Here is a 23,348-nt window from a genome sequence, read left to right as displayed (position 1 = left end):
GGCCATCTTTATGATGAAGCTGTACATTACTCTGATTACTCACTTTACCCTGGCTTTAATATTACATTGCAGGGTTCAGGCCAAATAATATTGGTTTCATTTATTCAGCAGTTTGGAAGATAACCAAGTCTTATAAATGGGACTACAAGTTTAAATCTTTACCTTTAAAAATTTAAACTACCTACTGTTCTGTCAAAGCAGACGCATTTACTACTCAGAGGTCCTTTTGTAAATGTCCTATCTGATATTTGTATCAAAAATATTCAAGAAAAATAAGTGATTTACTTTTGAAATACAAATGACTGGTCAATAGAATAATTTTATTTAGTGTCCTTCCTTGGCATGGCTTTGTTTCTTGGGCAACGCACACACGTGAAATTATGAGTCTCTGCACATCACGTGAAAAAATACTATTTATGCAGTCAAAGAAAGTGTCTTTTGAACTTCACAAGAGCAACAGATGAACGGGAAAGGTCTCACGTGGCATACCTTTTCAGAGGAGTCAAGTAAGATGCAGCCGGACACCTTCCAGCATTGCAGTGACCAATTTAAAGAGAAGCCCAGAAGCACTGTGAGCCGGTAAAGTTCATTCCTTTTTGACACACAAGATATACACTTATTGGTGTGACATGTCTGTCTTAATTTAGGGGTTATACCATCATGCTGTTTCTCCTGCTGTTCAATACAAAACAGCTTTTTTCAATTTAACCATATAAATGCTTTAGGCCGCATTTCTTTTTATTCATCCTGTTCTACACTGGTAGTCATATTGACAGTGTACTAAATAAAAACCAAAAAAAATTGTACACTTCTTTCTGCTTTGTTTTTATACAATAAAAGTTAAAATGTGCATTAGGTACGCTTGTACATCACAATATTGTACAATATATACATCATTTCTAATATCACCATGAAATTTCTGCATTGTCTATATACACATTGAAAACGTATCAGAAATATTTGGACTGTCTATCTTCTTGTATGCACGATTTATTTTTTTCTTTGCTTTTTTTTTTTTTTTTTTTAAGTATTCTAGAAAAAATAGTTCTTCAACAAGCTGTTGACAAATTGCAACCACTGTCTTAAACAGTTCTCTGACTGGTTCACCCTGCACCCCCTGTGTCAGTCTGTGTCTTGGATGGAGGGTGAGGGTAAGGTTGAAAAACACTGTACCACTTTTGACTGCAGCACCAGGTGAGGGGTGGAAGTCAAGTCAGATGGTTAAAACTCAGTATGTACACAGTTCTGCGCCTGGGTACTGGACTGAGCACCGACACATTCAATGTTATCTGGAGATCTTCCTCCTCTTGGGTTTCGGGGGCTTCACCTGTCTGTCTCTTGGTGGCATTTGGTGAACCTGGGATGGGGGCACGAAAAGAGAACAAAGAAATATCAGTCTCCCCGTTGGCTATTTCAAAAGGAACCTGAAAGTTATGATTTATCTCTTACATAAGCCACTATTATCGTGTCATAACAGCACAAGGCACTCCAAGATTAATTTGTCAAATTATTATTTAAGGTAACGCTGGTTAGCTTGTTAGCGAACAGCAAGCCATTTAAACTGTAAAACTCTCTCTTAAGGTCTGGGTAAAAGTTGAAACAGGATACAAACTTGGTACATCAATTAATTGATTCAAGACATTTAGCTGGGTCCCGTAACGAGCTAATGTCATTCACAATGCATAACTTTGCCCGTATGCTAGCACCACCACGTCTTAAGACTGTAATATATGCATTAAATGAAAAAATAATGAATGAAAAAACCTGTGACTGAACACATTCCACATTATAATTGTGTATACATATTAAAAATACACATAACACACATTAGACATATGATACATTATATAGTTAAAGAAAAGACTTTAGAATCATGCATACTCACACTTCCTGACATTTTGTCTAGCTCGCTCATGGTCACGTGTATAGCAGCTTCTAAATGATTATTCAGTTTCCCACCTCTGGAAACAAAAAACAAATAAATACTATTAATGTTTTTCACTCCCCATCATCCTCCTTCTCATCATGGGATGGATGGGCAGCCCAAACTCCTGACCGCAGCTGTGGAGCCCCCTGCTCTGAAGTCATGTGACTTACTTTCTGTTCCTCTTGGCAGCCCTGTTGAGCGCCTCCAGGTCTTCTGTTAGCGTCCTCAGCTTCCCTGGGTCCACCTGAGAGAGGGTGTAAACACCAAACCTTATTAGCCCACACCTGCAATCACTGAGGCTCTGGAATGCTGTTGCTATGGAGAGAGAACTTCCTCAGCCACAATGAACCAGCAGCATCTGCAGACACTGCCACCCCCACACCCTTATATCTGCTGCTCACACAGAAGACAGGTATTCTCCTATCTTGATTCGAGAGGCTGTCTAAACCTCCTCTGTGATTTGTGCAGCATATGTTGTGAGGTTATGTAATAGAAGCAACTGTGCTATACTGGCTCTCCCGGCTAACTTGAATGAGCCTGGCTTCAGCTCCACAGTGGAAAAGAGGTACAAATATCTGCTTTATCAACCACACCCACAACCAGCCGGCAGCAATACCATTCTCCGCTACAATCAGTGAATAAGCTTAAGGTTTGTGATGTGTCTTTAATCTCACTCACAGCACCATTTGGGTACTCCTCCGACAGGCCACACTCGCCGAGCACGGTATGACTGATTAAATCAAGAGGACTGACTGACTGTGCGGGGTTTATCAGGCCTGCAGTGAAGGGGGCTGTGACTCACCTTGCCCTGCTCGCTATTGTGCATCCCGGGGTTGTGCACCTGCTCCTCGCCCACCAGCTTGCCGTGCCACGGGGGGAAGCCCTTGATCTGACCCCAGACCAGCTCGCCCATGTGAAACGTCCTGGGGCGGATGTGCAGAAAGTCATTGGAGGAGGGCGAGTCCGGGTGGCGCAGGTCCTCCTCGCTGCTCAGGCTCTTGGTGTCGGAGGGGCTGGGCACACAGCCGTTGTAGTGGCCGTTGTAGTGCACGTAGTCCTTAGCCAGGGATCCCTCCAGGCTGGTGGAGGACGAGCTGGGGGACTGGTCCTCGGAGGCGGGGTCGTGCCTGGGCGGGCCCAGCACGTCCCTGTACACCCTGCCCATCGGCAGGGGGCCGCCGTTCATGTGGGCGCAGCGCTCCGCTGTCTGCTCCAGCCGCTCCTTCACGCTGACCGCCGTCCTCTGGCAGTTGTTGAAGCGGTAGCTGTCGTCGGGGAAGGTCTTGTCGCCGGGCGCCAGCGGCGTGTGTGGAGGCTCGGCCGGGCGGGGCAGCGACGGAGGCGGGCTGTTGAAGTTCTCCGTGCGAGGGCTGCTCCGGACGTGGGCGGAGCACTCCAGGAACTCCTCCCCCCGCCACAAAGCGTGGTGGCCATCCGTCCCCGGCAGCGCCTCTCCGTCCCACTGCCTCCGCGGGGTACCCGGGAACCTGAAATAGTCCTGAGCCTCCCCGCCATCGGGGGCGCTCTTGCCCTGGACCGAGCTCTTGCGGGGGCAGCCAGCCTGGGCTTGCTGCTGGCAGGGCTGCGACCGGGGTTCCGCCTCCTGGAAGGGGGGGTCCCGTCGGCCGCGGACGACGGTGCTGACGGTGTGGGGCAGGTTGCCGGGGCCCCCCACGGAGGCGGTGAAGGCACTCATGGCGCTCAGTGTCGGGACGGGCCTGCTCTGCGTCGGGCTGCTGACCGTGGTGGTGATGACCACCTGCACTCCCTTACTTGCCGCATCCACCACCGCCCTGTAGATGGCGTCCACCGATTCGCCCTCGTTCCCCGCCTTAGCTGGGCCCATGCTCTGAGGCTGCGGCTCACGCAGGCCGTCCTGGAACTGCGGCAGGGGCATCCCTCCCGAGGTGTCAGGAAGTGATGTCATCCTGGACTGGCTGTACATCTGCGTACTGGGGGCTAAGACACTCTCGGGCACACTTGCCTGAAAAACAAAAGACAGAATACCCGAGTCCAAGATACTGACTTTAAGGAACAATGTAACAAGCACCACTGGTCTGCACCATAAACGCAATCGACTGAGGAGAGACAGAAACCCGGAGAAGAACGAGTGCGCCTCTCCCTCGAGGCTCTGACTGACTGACCTGGAAGTTCTGAAAGAGGCAGGCCATGGGGCTAGGCGAGGAGTTGTGGGGGAAAGGCTGCGGGGCCTGGAACCCCGGGACACCCTGCCGGGCGAGCACACCCTGCCGGGCGAGCACACCCTGGGGCTCCTGCTGCGGGAACATCTGGCTGTTGGGGTTGAGAGACTGGAAGTCGCCCCGCTGACGGTTGTTCAGACCGCAGCTAAGAGCATTACCTGTGGGACCCCAGAGAGAGAGGGGCGGGAAGGGTCAGGGGCCAAAATAACAGCTGTGCTCCTAAACTAGTGTTTACCGTTCATTACTGTATTCTACTGTTCAACTCACAAGACAGAAGAAGAGAGAAAACCTATGCCAACCTGCAGCACTGCCCCTTGCCATGGCTTATTGTAAGCACATGTAGACAGGCGCTCCTTTTCTCCCTAACGACACACACATGCATCAGCAGAATCCTTCACTGATAGCCATGTGACCTTTGAAACATGGGGAACAGGTTAAGATGGAAAACACAGGTATGAAAACAATGTCAGAATGTGCTTGGGATGAATCTCTGTTGACACTTTTTAGATCTAGCTTGATCTGCTCTGAATGGGTCATCTGAGGTGTATGTGTGTCACCTTTTTTTTTTTTTTTTTTTTTAAAAGCTCATGTTTTTTTTCCCCTCATACATCAGCAGTGAGAGGATGGACACAAAAATACATTAACAGGATCACCTGTAAAAAGTTCATGATGCCAGGTTAAAGAGCAACACTGCACGCTGTTTGAATTCATCAGACTAAATTCTATTCTATTACTGAATTCTTTGGTGTTTGAACCAATTCAGAATTCACTGCTTAATTTAAGAAGACAACCATGCCCTGAGCAAGATTTTGAATTGAAAAGACAGCACATAGCCGAGCAGATACAAATCACTTTTGCAAGGGATCCACAAAGTTTCAGGTGACGAAAAAAAGGCACAGAAAACTTACACAGCAAATCAGGACTCCATGCTGTGCAGAAATACAGTTAAATGCATAACCTGCTGCACAGCCCTCCTAATACAAGTAAGCATAAGGCTTCTCCACAGCTGTTGTCTCAGGCCAGGCTTGGCCCAGTCAGCCCCTATTTTGAGTAATTAGCCCATAGAGGGCGCTCTAAGTGTTGACTTTACCGTCCTGCTTGATTGGCCGTCTCTCCTCCAGATGGCACACGGTCTACTTCACGACTCCCAACAAAAGGCCCTTTCAGGAAGGCGCACTCAGCCGCGCGTCTGTGAGAACAATGCATCAACAGCACAGAAAGACGGAACAATCAAATGGATCCCGCATCTCATCTGAAGGGCCCCACTGCTCCATAAAACAAAAAGGATCAGCTGGAGGGGCAAAGCCTGGGTGCATCTGGCCTCTGTGACTGCCTCTGAAACCTAATTAAAAGGCACCTAAGGCTGTTCTGTGAGAAAATAAAACTGAGGGAAAATATTTGTTTGGATGTAGCCAGCATTTAGAAATCTGCCAGTAAAAGACCTTCTCTGTTGTAAGTGCTTGGTTCTTCAAACAAAACACGTTTCCCTGGGTTTAATTGTCAGAAAATTTATGTCAGATGATTTTATTATTTTTTTCTACAAAAGTTCAAATTTCATCCTTCATTATAATAAAGATTTCAAAGAAAACTGCATATTTTTCCCCATAGAGCAGCACTAGCTTCCCTTTCTTCGTGATAACATGGAAGTTGTCACCTGGTAAGTGTTGCCATTTAGCAAGTGTGTTCAGGACATGTCAGTTCATCTGACAGTCAGACGTGGCAACTAAATATTCGTGACCCTGGTCTGTAGAGCTGCAACACTCCTCAAGACTGCCTAATTCAGTTCCACCAAGCTCTCCAAACAACAGACACAAAACAACAAACCAGCCTATGATAATTCCATTTAGATCAAAGATAACACCACACTAATAGGGAGACATCAATATTACAAATAAATATACAGATAGACAGGTACTGAAGCCCAGGTAGAAATGTATGTACGTCAGACAAGATATCACCAGACTGTGCTGTCTGCTTGTGTACCAAAACAACTTGCATCTGTAACAAGGGGAATGTCAGCTTTTTAAAGAAAAAAAGAAACAAAGAGGCCACTGTGACCTAGTGACATTTTGATGGTTTCAGACACCAATTTAAAAGATGGAAACCCACAGCTACTTTATTAGGCAAAATTGATCATTTGCGTGGTGCCCCTGTGTCAAAACAAAAATACACTGGTGTCACTGTATATCCATTTTCAGTGTGACGTGTGATCTGCAGCCTACGTAAGCAAGCCTGAAACAGCCCCCCATCCCCCCCCGATTCATGAAGCAAATTCAAATACTGTTTTAAGAACACCGGTCCTGGAAGCCAGCTTTCAAATTCGATTAAAAAAAAAAAAGTTTAAATGTCATTTTCAAGGTCTGCCACTTTCAACACTGTTTCAAAAATGACCCACTTTCGCCTATGAGTTCCTTCAATTCAAAAGTGAATCTGAATGGTTTGAAAAAAATGAGTGGGAGTAAATCCATATGCTAACACTCACCCCCTGCCCCAAGGCAGGTGCATTTAAGCTTCTCCTTTCGCATGTCAAGGAGAGACACTGTTGACTCACCATCCACAAACAGAGTAAAAACTACAGCAACAAAACAAGACTCATTCCAAACCCACTATGTAGGCAGCAGCAGAGAAGAAACTTGAAAAAAACTCCACGCATCTATGTGAGATGTTAATTTATCAAAAAACTGATCTCTTTATTTTCTCTCTATTTTGTCAAATTTTACGGTAAGTTTTGCGGCCTTTCAAAGAGCAGTTGATTGACAAAGGACAGCTAATTCAAGTTCTTAGCCAATCACTAGCTCTAAAGTGAAAAAGACCTAAGTTCAGGCAAAGCCCAAGACATCTATTAATCTCCAACAGACACCACTAAGACAACAGCCATGCCATCTCCAGCATTCCCTACAACAACACATCCAACATTAGAATTGTTTATATGAAGACTTTCCCATTCTACAGATATGAGCCTCCTTGACTTTGTCACTGGAAACCATCCCATGGTCGGTGGGGGGGGGGGTGGGGGGGGGGGCAGAGCAGAACATTGGGTATGTCAGAAGTGCATTGGTCATTCTCCCCCACTGGAGAGACACTTCCCCCTCCCCACACTTTGGGGTCACAGCAATGATATGTGCTGGCCTGGTGGAGGCTGAGATGTTGAGCAGATCCTGTGTCAGAATGCGTAGGGATGGCACCAGGAGGGCCGGGTATAGACAGACTGCCATGGCCCATCTTTATATATTGGAGCAGGGGCAGCTGTTCCTGTCCTGTGTGGGGGAAGGCGACGCCCCCTGCTGGTCACTGACCTTCCACTGACACGCTACTGACAGTGAGCGCACCATGACTACTTTATCCTGCTTCAGAGACAAGGCTTCATCGACAAGACTCCCATTGGCTACGGCCCTGAAAGAGGGAGAAGACTGAACTGCATCCAGTGTCAAAAACCTGAGGCAACAGGAGTCTTTTCTGCCTAAGACACTGAGCTATTAAAATTGAGTAAAAAGTAAAGAATAGAACTTTTCCTTCCAGGTCTCTGATGCTGTGGACAAACATTGCGGGAACCAGATTCATCCGTTCCTTCATTTTCTGCCGATTACAATTTACAGCTGGATAAGTAGAGGGGAGCTGCAAATCATGTGGACTGAAGTGGAAAAATGTATCACTTACCAAATATGGAAATACGCTGCATGAACCACAGACAGAAGATATAAAAATACAGAAAAAGGAGTGCAGGTTGAACATTTTTCTTGAAAGTTCCAACCTGGCTTCCACCAACGGTCTGTTGTTCACAATGAGTCTTTGCGTTGCACTGAATTTTAGGGCACTCAGCGTTAGTCACCTTTCCACAGTATCATGTCAGCCGTATTAGCAAAGGCATGACATCCCTCACAATGTAATCAGATAGAATACAGATCTGTTAGTTCCAGGTACAAAGCCCCATGCGCAGACACATTCGGCACCAAATGATAACAATACAATTCTCCAACTTTTCTGAGACTACCGAAGCTTCAAAGCATGGTTTCAGAAAGTGAGGTGTACAGTATTTGATGGGGATGAAGGTAGAGAGCAGTAAGAATTTTTCCCCTCCTCCAGAGAACTGCCATGAACAGCACCGTGTGATCAACAGAATAAAAGCAGCAAAAGCCACCGTTTTGAAGTGAAATTTGTCACACAAGTGTGATGCAAGAATTGGGAGATGTGTCGCGTTTCATGCATCTTCAATAAAGTAAAAGATCCCTGCTTTTAGTTGTATCTAAGATTTTATCTGATTTAATGAGGAAAATCAGAGTATCACTTTTTTGAGGCTTGTACCAACCACTATAGAGTGAAAAAATCTGTATACAGATTACAAATTATTTTAAATAATATTCATTTCAGAATATTCATTTCTTCCTGTTTTCTATTACTGATCTGATTATTAAAAAGTATACCAAGTAACAAAGAGTAAAACATGATAGCAGTTTTTCATAACATCTGACTGAGCCTAGCACTTACCAAAGATTTACCTGCTAGATTTTCTGTGTCCAGAGTTTTCTGAACATTCTCATAATGCTTTTTACAAATTGTGTTTACAATGTCTGTATAACAGTTGATATACCTGTCAATATCTAACTTGTCAACATTCTTTCTTGTCACATTGGGAAGATAGCTCTTTAATGAATCCTGGACTTTAGGACTTCTCTGAGAACTGAGGGTTGCTGGCAGCACACCACTAAATTGAAAACATGGGAAAGGTGCCCTCTTTCCTGAAATAAAACAGATTGGGGAGACATTATGAAATGGCCAGATGTGACTAATAGTGACATTTGGGAGTAATTTTTCATCTTTTGGCTGGAACAAAAAGGAGATAAGGAACTTTAAGGGAGCATAACCATAAAAGCATCTCCACAGTAACAAAACAACACACTGTGTGATTTTTTGCAAGAAACATGACAAAGAACACATTTTTGTCACGGCAGATGTGAAGCCTACACCATAAACATGGCTGCTTCTCACCACTGCTGATGCTGTGGAAACTGTCAGCTGCTCCTGCGTTGCCTGTCAGGGCCAGTCCTGAAGAACAGCAGAAGCTACACAAAGGAGATCCTATTTTTTTCTGTTTTTGATTTTCATTTCAGTCCAATAAGTGCACTGTGTACAGTTGCTAGCCTGTTGTTTTCTGCGTATCCTGGAAACTGGCTGTGTATATTTCTCAGTCTAAGACTGCCACAGACTTACAAATACAGCGACTGGCTTGATAATACGATTTATAACACTAGCTAGGCACCATTCATAAAATGCATCTTCTACATACCTTAATCAATACATTACAAGGTGAGGTTTATGTTTAAACTTCTCCCAAGGGCAGGAAAATGCCCTTAAATATTTATTAATTTTTTGTGGATTTGATAGACAAACAAAGCTCTTGCTTTGTAAATTTAACCATCTTAATGTTATGGTATAAATATCATTACTTTTCAAAGAGACTGGCTACCACACCCAACCACCCCCTCACCTGCCCTGTTCCTGTTATTTTGGCGATGGTATTTTGGTGCAAAGTTTGTGTCCCTAACATTAAGCAAGAATACAGTAAGCTGTATTCTTGCTGTGCCAGAGCTCCCAGAAGACAACTAATGAAAATGCATTTGGAAATGGAATAATAATACATGGTATTGTGACTCCCTTTGTAGAACCAGTATGTTTTTGCTCTAATTCTAACAGTAGAGAGATGCATGGAGTCTACAACAGTCTTCTTCAAAAATGCTCTGAAAAAACTATGCTATCTTGGCTAAGTGTTAGTTTTTTTTTTTCTTTTTTTCTGAGAAACCAAAGCCTCATTCCATGCTGTTAAAACAGACTGAAATAAAGGGACGCAAGGGACTAAGGGACACTCATCCAAGCATCCCTCCTCCCGTTTCCTAAAAACATTGGAAGAAATGCTCATCTTTCTGTCCAGCATTTTAAAACAACACGGTTTGCTCAGTGTGCTACCACCAGCTCCCCCACTGACTGCGACTACCCATTGAAGTAGGCCATTTTGCAGAGGACCTTCAAATGCTGACAAAATCAGCCAGAAGGAAGCCCTGTCAGACATGGGTGACAAGCAGCTGCCATTTTCGGCAGCTGACACTGCCGCACGTTCGCGGATCGGAGAGGTGGCAGAGGGCACAGCACGATAAGGAAGCGTTTGATGCCAAAAGCGCAGTCCCGTACTGCCGCTGGGTCTCTCACGATGGCAGACATCATTATTAAAGGAGAGTCTTCAGAGTCAGGGGGACCCCTGTATGAAACTGCATCAGTACAAAACCAACACAAGCGACTTGTCTGTCCTTTTCAACCCGCATTGACCATTATGATTTCATTTCAATAAACAGCATTAACAGATTCCTTCAGTTTTTGGGAGGACTGACAGGGACTGCCAGCTATGTATGTGCATTTTGGTAAATACACTCAGCAAAGTCGTCACATTATAAAATAAAAACAGAAGCGAGGTCTTTGGCATTAGGTGCAAGACAAGCATTACTGCAGACAAAATATTCCTTCTGTTGTTGAAAAATATATAAGTGAAGAAATGAAATGCAAGTCAGATGAACAACAACAACAAAAACATAATTCCTGAGGTCGCAGATATGTTCTGTGGTGATTTTTTCCTTGTGCGACATTTTCAGTTTTTGTTAGAGATCTTGCAGATGCTTAAAATAGGTCCCTTTTTATTTGGCAAATTTGCAACAGCTGAGAAAACATTTCCAGTCTGATAGCTCTGTGCTGATATGAATTTTTTTTTACATGTATACTTTGGAACAACTATGAAGTTCACATTTTTTGTCAAGGCTGCTGGGTTTCTTGAACAGGCTAGGAATGAGGGGAGGAGGAAGAAAGAGATGTTCTGGGGTTCTGGGGGTTCTCCACACACTCTCAGAGCCTACTTTCATCACACAAGTTTCTTAAAACTTCAGACAAAATAAAAGTTTGTACGATTTATTATTACAGAGAACTTTGATCCGGAAAACAAAATGAAGTTGGGCAAAGAGGAGTACACCATGTCATTATTACTGCAACTACTACAGTTCAGCAAACTAAAATTAAAAATGAAACATTTAAAAGAAACTTGTTTCCTTCATCTCCACTGCCAATGTCAGCAGTAATGACTTCTTTTATGTCTGTCAAACATAGATCTTTAAGTTAGGCAAACCTTTTTCTGAAGAAAAAAAAAAATACCGGATGCAATGGCTGGTTCTTCTTGAGTTTACTGCTACTGTAAAATCCTCCCCTCTTTAACCTACTTTCAGAATACGGATGACATCACAGTCCACAACTGCAGCAATATCAAGTATTACTTCAAAGCCCACAGCACTGACAGCATGCCCTTCTCTCTTTACTCGATTATTTCCATAAATTAGTTAAATATTTAACACACTATTAAATATTCACAAACAAACCGCAAGCACTAGCCTTTGTCAAGGCACTGACTCTATCCTGTTTTGGTCAGAAACTGTTCAAAATGACCTCTCCCAGAATGCCTGACCCACAATGCCTTTAAATAACTTGTTCCATTCATTTTAAAAATGGATTTCTTACAACATTTTCCTCAGATAAAATAATCTGGGAAACAGTGGTGTAAAGTCATCTGTAATGACAACGGCATTGAATGAAAGTAATCATTATAGGCATGAACTAGACAATTCAAAACAGACCAAACTTCACCTGTAGAGATAGTTATATGGTAATATTAAACAACAAAATAAAAGGATGCTATTCATTTCCATCCAAAGATAAAATGCATAACCTGACAGACCATTCAAGCTCATTTAATAGTCCCCACATACTGATGAAAAGCACCTTCTATCTGACACAGAGGGAAGATTAATACCTGTACTTCACTGGGAGATATCTAAAAATTCATTTTATCATCTAAACTTTGTGAAGTGCTTCTCAAAGCAATGCAAGATTAGATTACCACGCTAAAGAACAATTTACAGCAAACAAAATTTCTGCTGTGCATTAACCTATATATATTTGAACCTATTCTGCTTTCAATTCCCCTTTTCAAAACTCAATTTTAAACCTTCTAAAAAGTTTTTGAGCTTCTGCTAAGAAATAAGGTGGAGTTATATTGAGAAGCAAGAGGAAATCCTGACTCTAAAGCTGTTCCAGTGTACAGAGTCTCACAATGACCACGCCTGCAGAAGGATGATCCCTTTGACCTCACGCGATGGGTGCCATTTAAGCAGTGCCATCACAGGTGGTAAACACAGATGCAGGTGACTAGTACTGGTATCAGAGAGGCGTGCAAATAAATGTTGAGACTTCAATGACGCAAGCACGATGCAAGCAGCAAATGGGCTGGGAATGACAAATGAAATAAAGGTGTGAAACCAATGCGGCTCTGCACTGGACAGTCAGAACACCTGCCATAAATAAGCATTTGCCCCGTTGCTGTGGTGTGTCATGCCTCACAGGGTGATGGGAGATTGTCCAATACAATAACACAGGCATACCCTGTAACGCACAGAATCTTTATAGCATGAATTTATGAAATTTATTTTTTAATTCATTCAAAATGAGGTTCTCAATTAGTTTACTTAGTTTTAATACTTACTAAAAAAAACAGTCAACAGTTCACAAAGTTCACACCATACTCGGCGAGGAGTGTTTTCAGGTAGAGTATAGCTTTTTTTTAAAAAAATGATTGTTCAGTTATTTCCAGTAATGAAAAAAAAGAAACCAAAGGAAATATAAATCAAATGGAGAGCACAGCCCTTAACTGCAGTTTGCTGCTTCCTCTCTGCTTTCTTTGATAACCTGATGAAGTTAACTCTTCAGTTTAATAACCTGATCCATTTCGCCTGAGAAAACACTTACATTGTTTATGTTTTCCTATAGCAGTATCCTCATTAATTCAGTGTATAAATGCTGACGCAGACCTATGTCTTGTTCAACAAGGGTATGCCTGTATTACAAGACACTGAAGCAACAGCATTCAATAGAGGCTGGAATTCTGTCTCCACTGTTGTTTGTGCACAAGTCTAAATAACTAAGCAAAGGGTTTGCTGTCATTTTTAGTTGATTTTAGTGCTCTTTGAAATCAGAATGCCATGTGTCCCAAATGATATTTATACTCATGGTGCTAGGAAGCACACGAGTGCTTGCAACAGAAGGACATCACACCCCCTGGAGTCACAGGGACAGAGTTCCCTGTGCTAGGGACCCTGGGGGAGCTTCTTCGCAGAGCGTGCGCTTTGCGGTTTTGAGGGTGTCAGGTTTGATTCCCATTCAGACCCCATCGGTTACACTTGCTTATTTTGCTATTGGGAGTACAGAATGAACTGCAATGTTGTAAGATTTAATTCCATTCCTCACAGCCTGGCAGACACAGACATACTACTTATCCATATGTCCGTATGCCAAATGTGTGAAATTTGTGGCGTGTACAAAATCTGCGGGACAAACCTACCACCTACGATCTAATAACCTCCCCCACAAAAGACCATGACAGGATGTTCAGCAAATCCATAATCTCCTGTGCAGTTGAGCAAAAACCTCCCCGGATGTATGTGTAGACTCTGCATGAAAGTCGCAGCTTACCCGTTTCAGAGACGGCCTGCGTGCAGCTGCCTCCGTTAGTGCTGGGGGCCATGGTGGCCGCGGCGACCTGCCCCAGGGCGTGAGGGTGCCCCTGCGCTGGGTGGTGGGGGTGGTGGTGTTGGTGTTGGTGGTGGTGGGATAGCTGTTGTGAGCGGGGGTCGATGTGACCCAGCGAGCAGTTTCTGAGGGTCACCTGCCTGCTGTGCCCCAGCGCAGAGCTGGCCTGCATCTGGTCCATGGGGCTGAACTGCTCGTGGCCCGCCCCGTGCGCCATCCCTCCATCCATGCCGTGGGGACGCTGGCCCTGCCCCCTGCCGGGAAGCCCCTGCGGCACCTGCAGGGGCTGCTGGGGGTGCCTGGCCCCGTCCCCGAAGCGCAGCTGGCCAGAGGCCCTCCCGGTCTGCGCAGCCCCCAGACAGCCGGAAGCGCTGTTCCCAGAGGACTGAGAGCTCTGGTAGCTCATGGACTGGAGCAGCTGGGCCATGGAGGTGTTGGGCGGGAGCCCGCCTGGCCGCACGTGCGCCTTCCTCAGCTGCTCCGCGGGTCCCGGCGGCCTGGCCCCGCCCACCTGCGACTTCAGCATGCTGAAGACGCCGTCGCCGTCGGGCTGCTTGCGTTTGCGCAGCTGGTCCCTCTGCTGGGCCATCAGCTTGTCCCGCAGCGCCGCCCGCCCGCTCTGCCCCTCGCTCATGCCCAGAGGCATGCTGGGATTTGGAGTGAACACAGAGTTTAAAGTGCCGTGCCCTTCCGCGTGTCCTCCGCAGCCAGCAGAGGGGAGGTTACCATTGTTATTACTAGCACCTCCGCCTCCGACACTCCCTCCATTGTTACTGCTGCCGGTCAGTTTGCTCTGATTGGCCAGCTGGGCTTTGGCTGCTGCAGACAGGAGGTTGCTGGCTGGGAAGGAGGCGGAGTTATGCTGATTCAGGATGTGGTTGAGGGGCATTCCCAGCAGCCCCGGGTGGTTCTTCTGGGGAGGAAGCATGGCGCCGGGCTGACTGCTGTTCATTGTACTGCTTATCCCCGACAGCAGCTGGCCGGGGACGTCTTTGTACTGGAGCAGGGCGTCAGGCTTGCTGGAGGGGCTGGGGGGCATGGAGGGCCGAGGGGACCTGGGGGGCGCCTTCACGCCCCCACAGGGGGCTTGTGGCCCGGGGGGCATGGCGAAGCTCCCGTGGTCGGAGGAGGTGGAAGAGGAGCGCGACCTCTGAGGTGACGCTTCTACTCTGCTGACCGCCGGCCCCATCGCATGCACCGGGGAGGTGACGGGCGAGGGCGAGACCGAGGCGGAGGCCACGTGCTGGGCCCTCTGCGCGTGGCCGGCGTGGTTGGCGTGGCCGACGTGCCCGGGCTTTACCGTGGGCAGGGGCAGGTTGCTGGGCAGGGGCACGATGGCCGGCGGCATGGTTACATTCATGGCTGGTACCTGAGAGTGGACGCCGGGCTGGAAGCTGGGGTTCAGGCCGGTGACGGGGCTCTGACCAGAGGGCTTGCTGGGGATGGGGTCCAGGATGCCCAGCGGGTCCTTCTCGGAGGTCACGTGCTGCTTCTGGAGGGCGCAGGAGGGGCGCGGGTGCGGGGGCGGGTGGTGGGGGATGCCTCGCAGCTCAATGCTAGGGGGGAAACCGCTGCAGGCTTTCTTCATGATGGGGCTTTTGGCGGTGACGGTGGGAGACAGGGGCACGCTAGTCCTTCCTGCCAGGGCGCAGGACGACTGGCTAACGGGCGAGCCCTGGAACGGGAGGCCCGGCGGGGAGGACAGCGCCGTCCTGCTGTTGCCGTGGAGAGGGCTGGGGCTGCCGGTGCTGTGGAAACCTCCGGGCACGCACCGGCCGAACATGTCCGGGCTCCCCAGACGGTCTGTCCTGGGGGACGCCGAGCCGTCCCCGTAGGAGGTGGGGCTCAGCATCCCGGCGTGCGGGGTGCGGTACGGGGACCTGTGCCCCTGATCGCCGCTGCCAAGCCGCGATCGGGAATGGCTTCCGTATATCTCCTGCTCCAGCTGGAAGTGCCGCTGTCCCGCCATCATCATCCGGAAGGGGTTCTTGCAGTCGGGGGCCAAAGAATTGGGTGGAACCTCATGTGATGTGTTCCTTATTGCTCGCGGGGTCGCTGAACATGTAGAGACCACTGGCGCTGCACCTGGAAGAAAGGAAAAAAAATACGAGATGATACCTTCCAAAGAACCTTCCAAATAATTATAAGCGATATTAAATTAATAATGTTATGCGACCCAGTCTACCTGAGATTACTGGAACCTAAATTACTGAATATCAATGATTTTTTTCCAATTAGAATTGGAATTAGAAACGGAGAAACATAAGTGATACTCAGCAGGCTCCTCTGGGAGTGCAAAATGTCTGCATGTGCCTTCATATGACATTTGACTTTTATTTTTTGTAGAGGTTTTCATGTGATTTGCTGGCATGGCATAAATGCACAGCCTAACGCCACTGCGAGAATGCATGGAACAGTACATTTTCAGAGCAACTTCTAGGTTGATCTCAATCTGTCATAGAGATGTTTTCCCATTCCCTTTCTGCTCTGTGTGGAAAATTGAGCCCAGTACATTTCCTGATATCACAGTAACGGGGAGACCAAATCTACATCTGAAGAGGGCCTAGCTTCCCGCAGATTGCGTTCGCAGATCGAAGGTCCAACGGCCGGACTGAACACGTCACATCGTGAGTTTACTGGGCTGGATTCCATTAAAAAAAACATCCACATAAGTGAAATTCCTATCTACCTGTGCACACTCCTTCATTTTCGTTTCCTTCCTTCACTGAATGGGGTAGAATTATTTACGGAGCAGAGGCCCTTATTCAGACTGACTTTCACAGAATAGTAAATTTACATCACCCCATTTACACTACAGGGTTACATCCTTCCATTTTCGTGCCTTGCTTGCGAACACAACAGTGCCTCAGCCAACGTTTGAACACACAGGCCCATGGTCACCATGTCTGATCAAATTCTGTGCAACAGCTGTGGCACATGAGTCGCAGAGGAGGCCGAGATCTCTCCTTCAATCGGATAACGACGCAGAACATGTTTTCGTGGATAACAATTACATTTTACTTAATTGTGTCTAATATGATGGCATTACCTTTGTGTACATTACATCAATCTGATTATCACAGATTGGATCAGTGTGCAGAGACAGAGCTGCCTTATTAGAGGTGATCAATTAAAAAGGAATCAGTGGCTAATAGGCTGTCTTTATTTACATTGGCATACTTGTTATTATTGTGGAACAATCAAAACCAGGTTCAGGATCACTGTAAAATCAATGCAAGTTTTCTACCTCCCACCTCGAGCTCACTTCCCAAAGCTACCTGAGGAATAATGACGTTTTGGTGGAAGGGTTGAGGTGTGGTCCCCTGCCTGTGACTTTGGCACTCCGAGGATTTCTGAAAACCTGCATGTGGAATCAGGAGTTGCGGGGTGCCCCATAATGCACCCTCATTTTACAACTAATTCAAAATTCAAGCACCATACTGTAACGGAGCCAATTCAACATCTCAGTTCAACAAGCACACAGAGACGATGATACTGGAATCCATTTACAAAATGCCTCTGAGAAGATGCTGGAACAATACGTCAGAGCTGAGCTGGAAAAAGAAAAATGGTATGGACCCCCTGCCCCACCCACCCCTGACCTGTGCGAATGCCACACATACTTGTGCCGCCACCAGGACTGGTCAGAACTAGAGAAGGATGCGGTGATTCCATGCTCCTGTTCAGAGTTGCCACGGCGATGATCTTCCTCTTGTGGATACATAGCTTGGTGACATCCTCGTCAGCCTTCACGTCCTCCGCAGTCCTCTGCTTGACAGCAGCCCCGGGATCGAAATTAAACACCTGAAAAAAAGAGGCATAGCTGCTCAAAATTCACAAACATCTACGAATTGCATCTGAATTCAAATTCCCTATGACCCTGCATGCTAATACAAGTTCCTATTTCCCACTGTTGTATGGAATAAGCAACAAATTAATAAACTAATGAATAAAATAAATAAATCAGCACCGCTCTGTGGGTAAAAATTAAAAAGAAAACATCTGCTCGGAAAGGCAGGGAGCCTAGCAGTGTAAGAGCGCTGCCAAACTCATTCAAACAGAAACCAAAGCCATATATTACATAACCTATCAGACTATGGGACGATCTCCAAAGGCTTGCAATTAGGACGGACCAATGACATATTAATGAGATCAGATTAATTCAGTTAACTCACTGTGAGTTATCTGACAGTCAGGCAGGCAAACAGGTCTCATTTCCCCTACATGACCTGTAGTCTTCAATAACAGTGCCCTCTAAATCCATGCAACAGAAGACCAAGAGGAAACTTACACTACTACTTCCTCATAATGCGGACACCATCTATGATGTGAACAAACACACCACACATGCCCACCCACGCATATGCCCACACACAATTACCACAAACATACTGCAACTAAACAGATGCAAATGCTACTCATGCACAGATATATACATACTGTACATGCATATACCTGCCACGTACAGTCTTACCACCAACACATGCATGCGTGTCCACCTGTACCACACAGACAGACACGCACAATCTCACCTTAGGGAGGATTAAGGGACACTCCAGGCCACACTTGCACGTCCCGTCGGTCAGCAGGTAGCTCTTTACCTGCTCCAGGCAGGACAGCACTGAGCCACTGGGGCTGGGGAAGGCAAGGAGAGACATTACTCACAGCGCCACATACAAACTGGGCCATCACTCAAGAGTGATCGCCTTCACAACACTGCACATTATTACAGGCCTGGCATCAGAATACGCCCAGATGCACTGTTTAACTGACTTGGGCCAGCAGCTTGGTCCACAGTTTACTGAGGGGGGGCACAAGATGCTCAGAAGTTACGGTGCCTCTGCATGGACACAGACTGAAAAATTTTTACTTCTGAGAATCATTTTCTCCCGAACACTGGTCTGAGTGTTCAGATGTGGCATGCACATTCACGGCGTGTCACACATTCAGGCAGAATGAGATGTGCCTCCCACGAAAGGTTAAGAGCCAAGACATCAGACCTCCACTCGGCCCACTCCAGGGCTGAAATGGCCTCCAAAAGAGATCTCGTTCTGTACTGCTTCCCTGCACTGGCAGTGCTTACCAAGGCCTTTTCCCTTCAAAAGAAAAGGTCACCCTCTTCATTAACCTGCCAACGATGGGCACATGGGTCCATGTTTAGAGAAAAAGCGGTCTGGAATAAAACTAAACGTAAGGTGCAAGTGGAGATCCAAACCCTGGAGAGGTTCTGACCAAATCCCTTCTTGATGGTGAACCTGACAAACACACAGTGAATTTTTTGACGAACAATAGTAACCTGAAGGATGTTATGCTCAGCCTGGCTCTCGATCTCCCATGGCAATGACCTACGCTCAGACCCTCAATGTGAACAAAGATATCTCCAATGAGACTTTGCATTCCCCTGTTCCCGTCACACTAAGAAAAATTCCACAATATGAACCAATCAGATTTGAAAACTGTGCAGGCATATGGCATACAACGACTTACAATTACCATCTTACTAGATTCTAGGTCAAGGAGCTGGGATTTAATAAAGATGGCAGGATTCAACATTAATGGAACATTGATAATCCACTACAAGGAAAACATATTCTGGCAAGTAAACCTGGCCAGTTAATCTCCTATTTAAGTTTGGTATAGTGTGCCCACCATCCTGCAGGCAAGCCTACCAGACACCTTAATGTTGAACCCTGGGTATATTCAACACATTAAACACTACATAGAAGGGAAAACTTGTTAAGGTGACTGTTACCAGATGTGTAAGAGCACAAATGTTGCTTAAGATGTCATTTCATAGACTTTCCAAGTTAGCTTTTCTTTTTTAATGTGCCATTAATATCCACGTACTGATGTTCAAAATTGATTAAGTTGAAGAGCTAAAATAAATAAATAGTTGTGACTTTGTTTATTGTTGTTGAAGTTTTGGTTTAGGGATGCTATCACTGGCAGAACTCATGAAATTCAATGAATGTGACATCCATATAGCCTGACTGAAATACCCACTGTAGAGCTTGCCAATCGTTCTGTCTTTCTGGTGACACTTAATGAAATGATAATTTGGAACTTGACTATGGACAATTTTTTTTAAATCAAATTTTCAAAAGCATGGAAAATTTTCAACCCTATCATTGTTACGGAATGAAAATTTATCCCAGCAGAAATCTGTCACGCCTTTGGATAACCTGAGGATTGTCATACTTTTGCCCCCCGTTTTTGTTATAAGGCAAAAATAAGCAGGACTGTCAAGCTGTTCTCTTATCGCTACTGAAAAACACAGAATTTAAACATTGTGGCTTTTTTTGCCCTTGCCTAAAAATGCAGCCTCTGAGTTGGTAATCAGTTTTATATGTTGTCGCCTAAACTCTTATTTTCATCTCCTGCATATTTCATGTTGTGTCTGTCATCAGTTGAAGCGCAGCACAGTGCTGAATGCTGAGTGTCAGCTGAATTTCACAAGTGGGGCAATTGCTTTTTGAAGGCCCTGCTACTCAGCCCTGGTCCTGGGAGCCCACTGTGTCTGCAGGCTTGTTTTTCCCCAGCCAAGCTTTTAACTTCACCACCTGATTCCAGGAATCACAGCCTTGACTGAACTAGTCTAGCCTACTACTGCTTCTAGCCTTCCACTGTAGGAGTGTAAGTGCTTTAAAAACAGCTGGATAACCTGCAGGACTGTAGCCCTGCAGAACTGGAGAAGAGGACCACTGTCCTACAGTGCAAACATGATTCATTGAGGCAGTTCCCATTTTACAATGAGCTGGTATAACATGATAAGTATTCACTTTTTTATATGAAAAAAGCTTCCATTAATTGTTCCCCACTACAAAATCCAGATTTATGATGAGACAGAGGCAGGGGAGTGAGAACAAGATTCACAGCAAAGGCTTTATAAAGATTGTGTTTACACAGTGATTTTTCTTTGCTTTGCCCTGGTTGGTCTGTGTTGTTTTTTTCCCTATTTCAGTTCGTTGTTTTCTTTCAGTGAACTTGTGATTGGAACCGCGGAAGATTTAGGCGATTTATTTTATCCTTGTATGTGTGCTGTCTCTCTGGCCCTGTAACTGTAAATAAGAATCTGTCCGAAGTGTGTCACAATACTGAATATTCATACTTCATTTGTATGTTTACAAATATTTATATCATATTAATGTGTTATGAGTATTTCACTCATATTTTAACGTATAATTTTTTGTAAAAAAAAAAATAGCTTGCTCAGGAATGTAACTCCTGCTTATGAAACGTTGTGCCTATCGGAAAAAAAGATTAATTCCTGATGGATCGCATTTACTATGGATTTTCAAGGAAGGCATTGTGTCATAAAACGTGTTCTGCCAGTACTCAGATTATCACTGAACCCATATGTACCAAAGAGTGTCCAAAATGATTAAAAGTCAGTCAGTCGTTTCAGTGCAGATGTGTACACCTCCAGCCATGCAAGGAAATCCATTAAAATGATCCTGCAGCATCTGATTAATTTCTAAAATTTCATAACTCTTGACCCACATGGTTCTTTCATATTCGTTTTGTTGTTTTTCCTTGCAAATTTGAGTGATACAGACCTCATCTGTGGAGGTGTTAGAATAGACTGCAAAACACGTGTTACAGAAAATCACCTTTCTCTTTCAAACAGCGATGAGAAAATGAACTTGTGAGCACAGGGAAGGGGGTGAGTACACAACTGCCTGCATCTTCCACACATTTAAAATGTTCACTTGGCAAAGAAAAGAAGTTTTCGCTTTCCGCAGCGCACCGGTTCTTACCTTATGTAGGCCACCCCAGTGTGGTCCACCCTGCGCTGCCAGCCTATGGGCACCTGCGCCGGGGGCGGATGCCCCTCCCTCTCCCCTCCCTCGCAGTCTTTTCCTCCATTCATAGCTCTGGCTGTGTACAAGACACGTCAGGTGATAATCACTCGTCCGTAAGAGTCCTCGCATCACATGTCATGTTGGTCTTCCGAAAGGGGGACCACGCGCTGCAGCTCCTCTCTCAAAAGCGTAGGGTCGCCCACGTTAGCTGGATCATGGGGAGGTGTGTGGGGGGTGGGGGGTAGGGGGTGGGGGTGGGGATGGGGGGGGGGGTGAGAGACTGGCTCACTGTAGAACCAGGCCTCTGCAATCCTTCATTGCCGTTCCCTCTAAACGGCAGCGGGGCTTCGCAGCATTGTCTCTGTTAACAGGAGGGGGGGGGGGGGGCCCAAAACAGATCGGGGGGAAAGGGGGAAAGGGGAGGGGAGGGGACGAGGTCTGCGCGGACGAGGGCCTACATAGAGGAGGATCAGTGGCGTCTCATTCCCGCGGTGGGCGCAGATGTCTGGGGGAGCGAGCGGATGGCTCAGGCCGTTATCTCTCACAGCGTTTGGGGCTGCTGTTGACCGCTCTGGAGGGCTCTCATCTCTAATGAAGAGGGCGCGCGCTGACGATTATACTCCCGGAGCTCCTCATGGCCTTCGATTCCTCACAGCGAAATCCCCGGGACGTGCGGCAGGCTACACCGGGGCCTTCTCATGACTGCCTACCTGGGAACAAACATGATTAGAGACGGGTAAGACAAACAGGATTTTTTTTCTTGTTGTTGACACCTGCTGAAGATAAATTAGATGCGCGTTTTTTTGAGTTCACCAAAAATACACGTTAATGAGACGGACAAGTTATTCTCGAGCTCTGGGCGTATCGGTAATGAACTCACTCATGATGATGTAAACTGACTGTAAAACATGCCAGTAGCCCTGGGCAAAAGCTGCCTTCTTCTATCATAGAGCATAAAAATATGGGCATAATTAGAGAACACCTACAGGTCCCTTAGACTAAGTTGAAAGACACATAGGGATTAACAGTACTACCTTCAGGTAAAATGACTGCTTAACACTAACAGGTAAATGAGTTCCACGGATTACAAAAATTGTGACACTCTTTAGCATCACAGGAACACATATTTGTCATCTTCGGAGCTTCAACGGAACTCATTATTTTCCATAAATGTACTCAATTCACAGTTAAGTGAAAGTGACACTGACATCAATACAAGGAAGGAATACTAAGTGCATGCATACCTTATGACTACAGTGAGAATGATATGAGGTATGAGCACTGTGTGCATAAAAGGATATGTGCAGCACAGGGCAAATGCTTCATCCCCAGCTGTTCTATTACACATAGGTTACTCTTTACCGTAACTCATATTAGAAGTAAATATTAGGGGTAAATTAGTTAATTTCCACATCTTATCTTGGAGGCAGAATGTAAGTCTCCAGAGCTATAATTCTCTCCTGTTGATGTCATTTATGATGTCTCTCGCTCACAGACACACCCTCAGTATGCATTTTACCACAGAAGCTAGGGCTGACCTACTGCATGGGGGGGGGGGTGCCAGGGAAAGCACTATTGGGCGTCTGATGAAACACAAGAGTGGAGAAGAGAGAGGCACTTCTGATGCTCGGCCTGCGGCATGTCTGTTTAAAACAAAGAGACCACACACACAAAAACTTCCACAAAAGCCTCCTGTGGACACAGAGAATCAATCCAAAGGGGGTATTCATCTCCTCTCACTGCCAGCAGTGGTATCCTCGTAAAGGTATCGGCAGAGCTGTTGTATCAGTCCTAAAACCTGAATAA

General features: G+C 45.9%; 1 protein-coding gene across 1 annotated transcript; it reads right to left on the bottom strand.

The window, feature by feature from the left end:
- Nucleotides 1–1,082: 1,082 nt before the first annotated feature.
- On the bottom strand, nt 1,083–21,695 carry LOC118789170 (methyl-CpG-binding domain protein 5-like). The gene is made up of 9 exons (XM_036545497.1): nt 21,498–21,695; nt 18,273–18,375; nt 17,364–17,544; nt 13,684–15,825; nt 4,072–4,286; nt 2,730–3,911; nt 2,098–2,171; nt 1,886–1,961; nt 1,083–1,357 (listed from the first exon to the last, which is right to left on the bottom strand). Exons 1-9 carry the CDS (start codon nt 21,608–21,610, stop codon nt 1,286–1,288), a joined length of 4,158 nt encoding a protein of 1,385 aa, XP_036401390.1. The 5' UTR covers nt 21,611–21,695; the 3' UTR covers nt 1,083–1,285.
- Nucleotides 21,696–23,348: the final 1,653 nt, after the last annotated feature.

This window comes from Megalops cyprinoides, chromosome 14 (assembly GCF_013368585.1).
Source record: "Megalops cyprinoides isolate fMegCyp1 chromosome 14, fMegCyp1.pri, whole genome shotgun sequence".
NCBI lineage: Eukaryota > Metazoa > Chordata > Actinopteri > Elopiformes > Megalopidae > Megalops > Megalops cyprinoides.
This window is presented reverse-complemented; position numbering and strand designations above follow the sequence as displayed.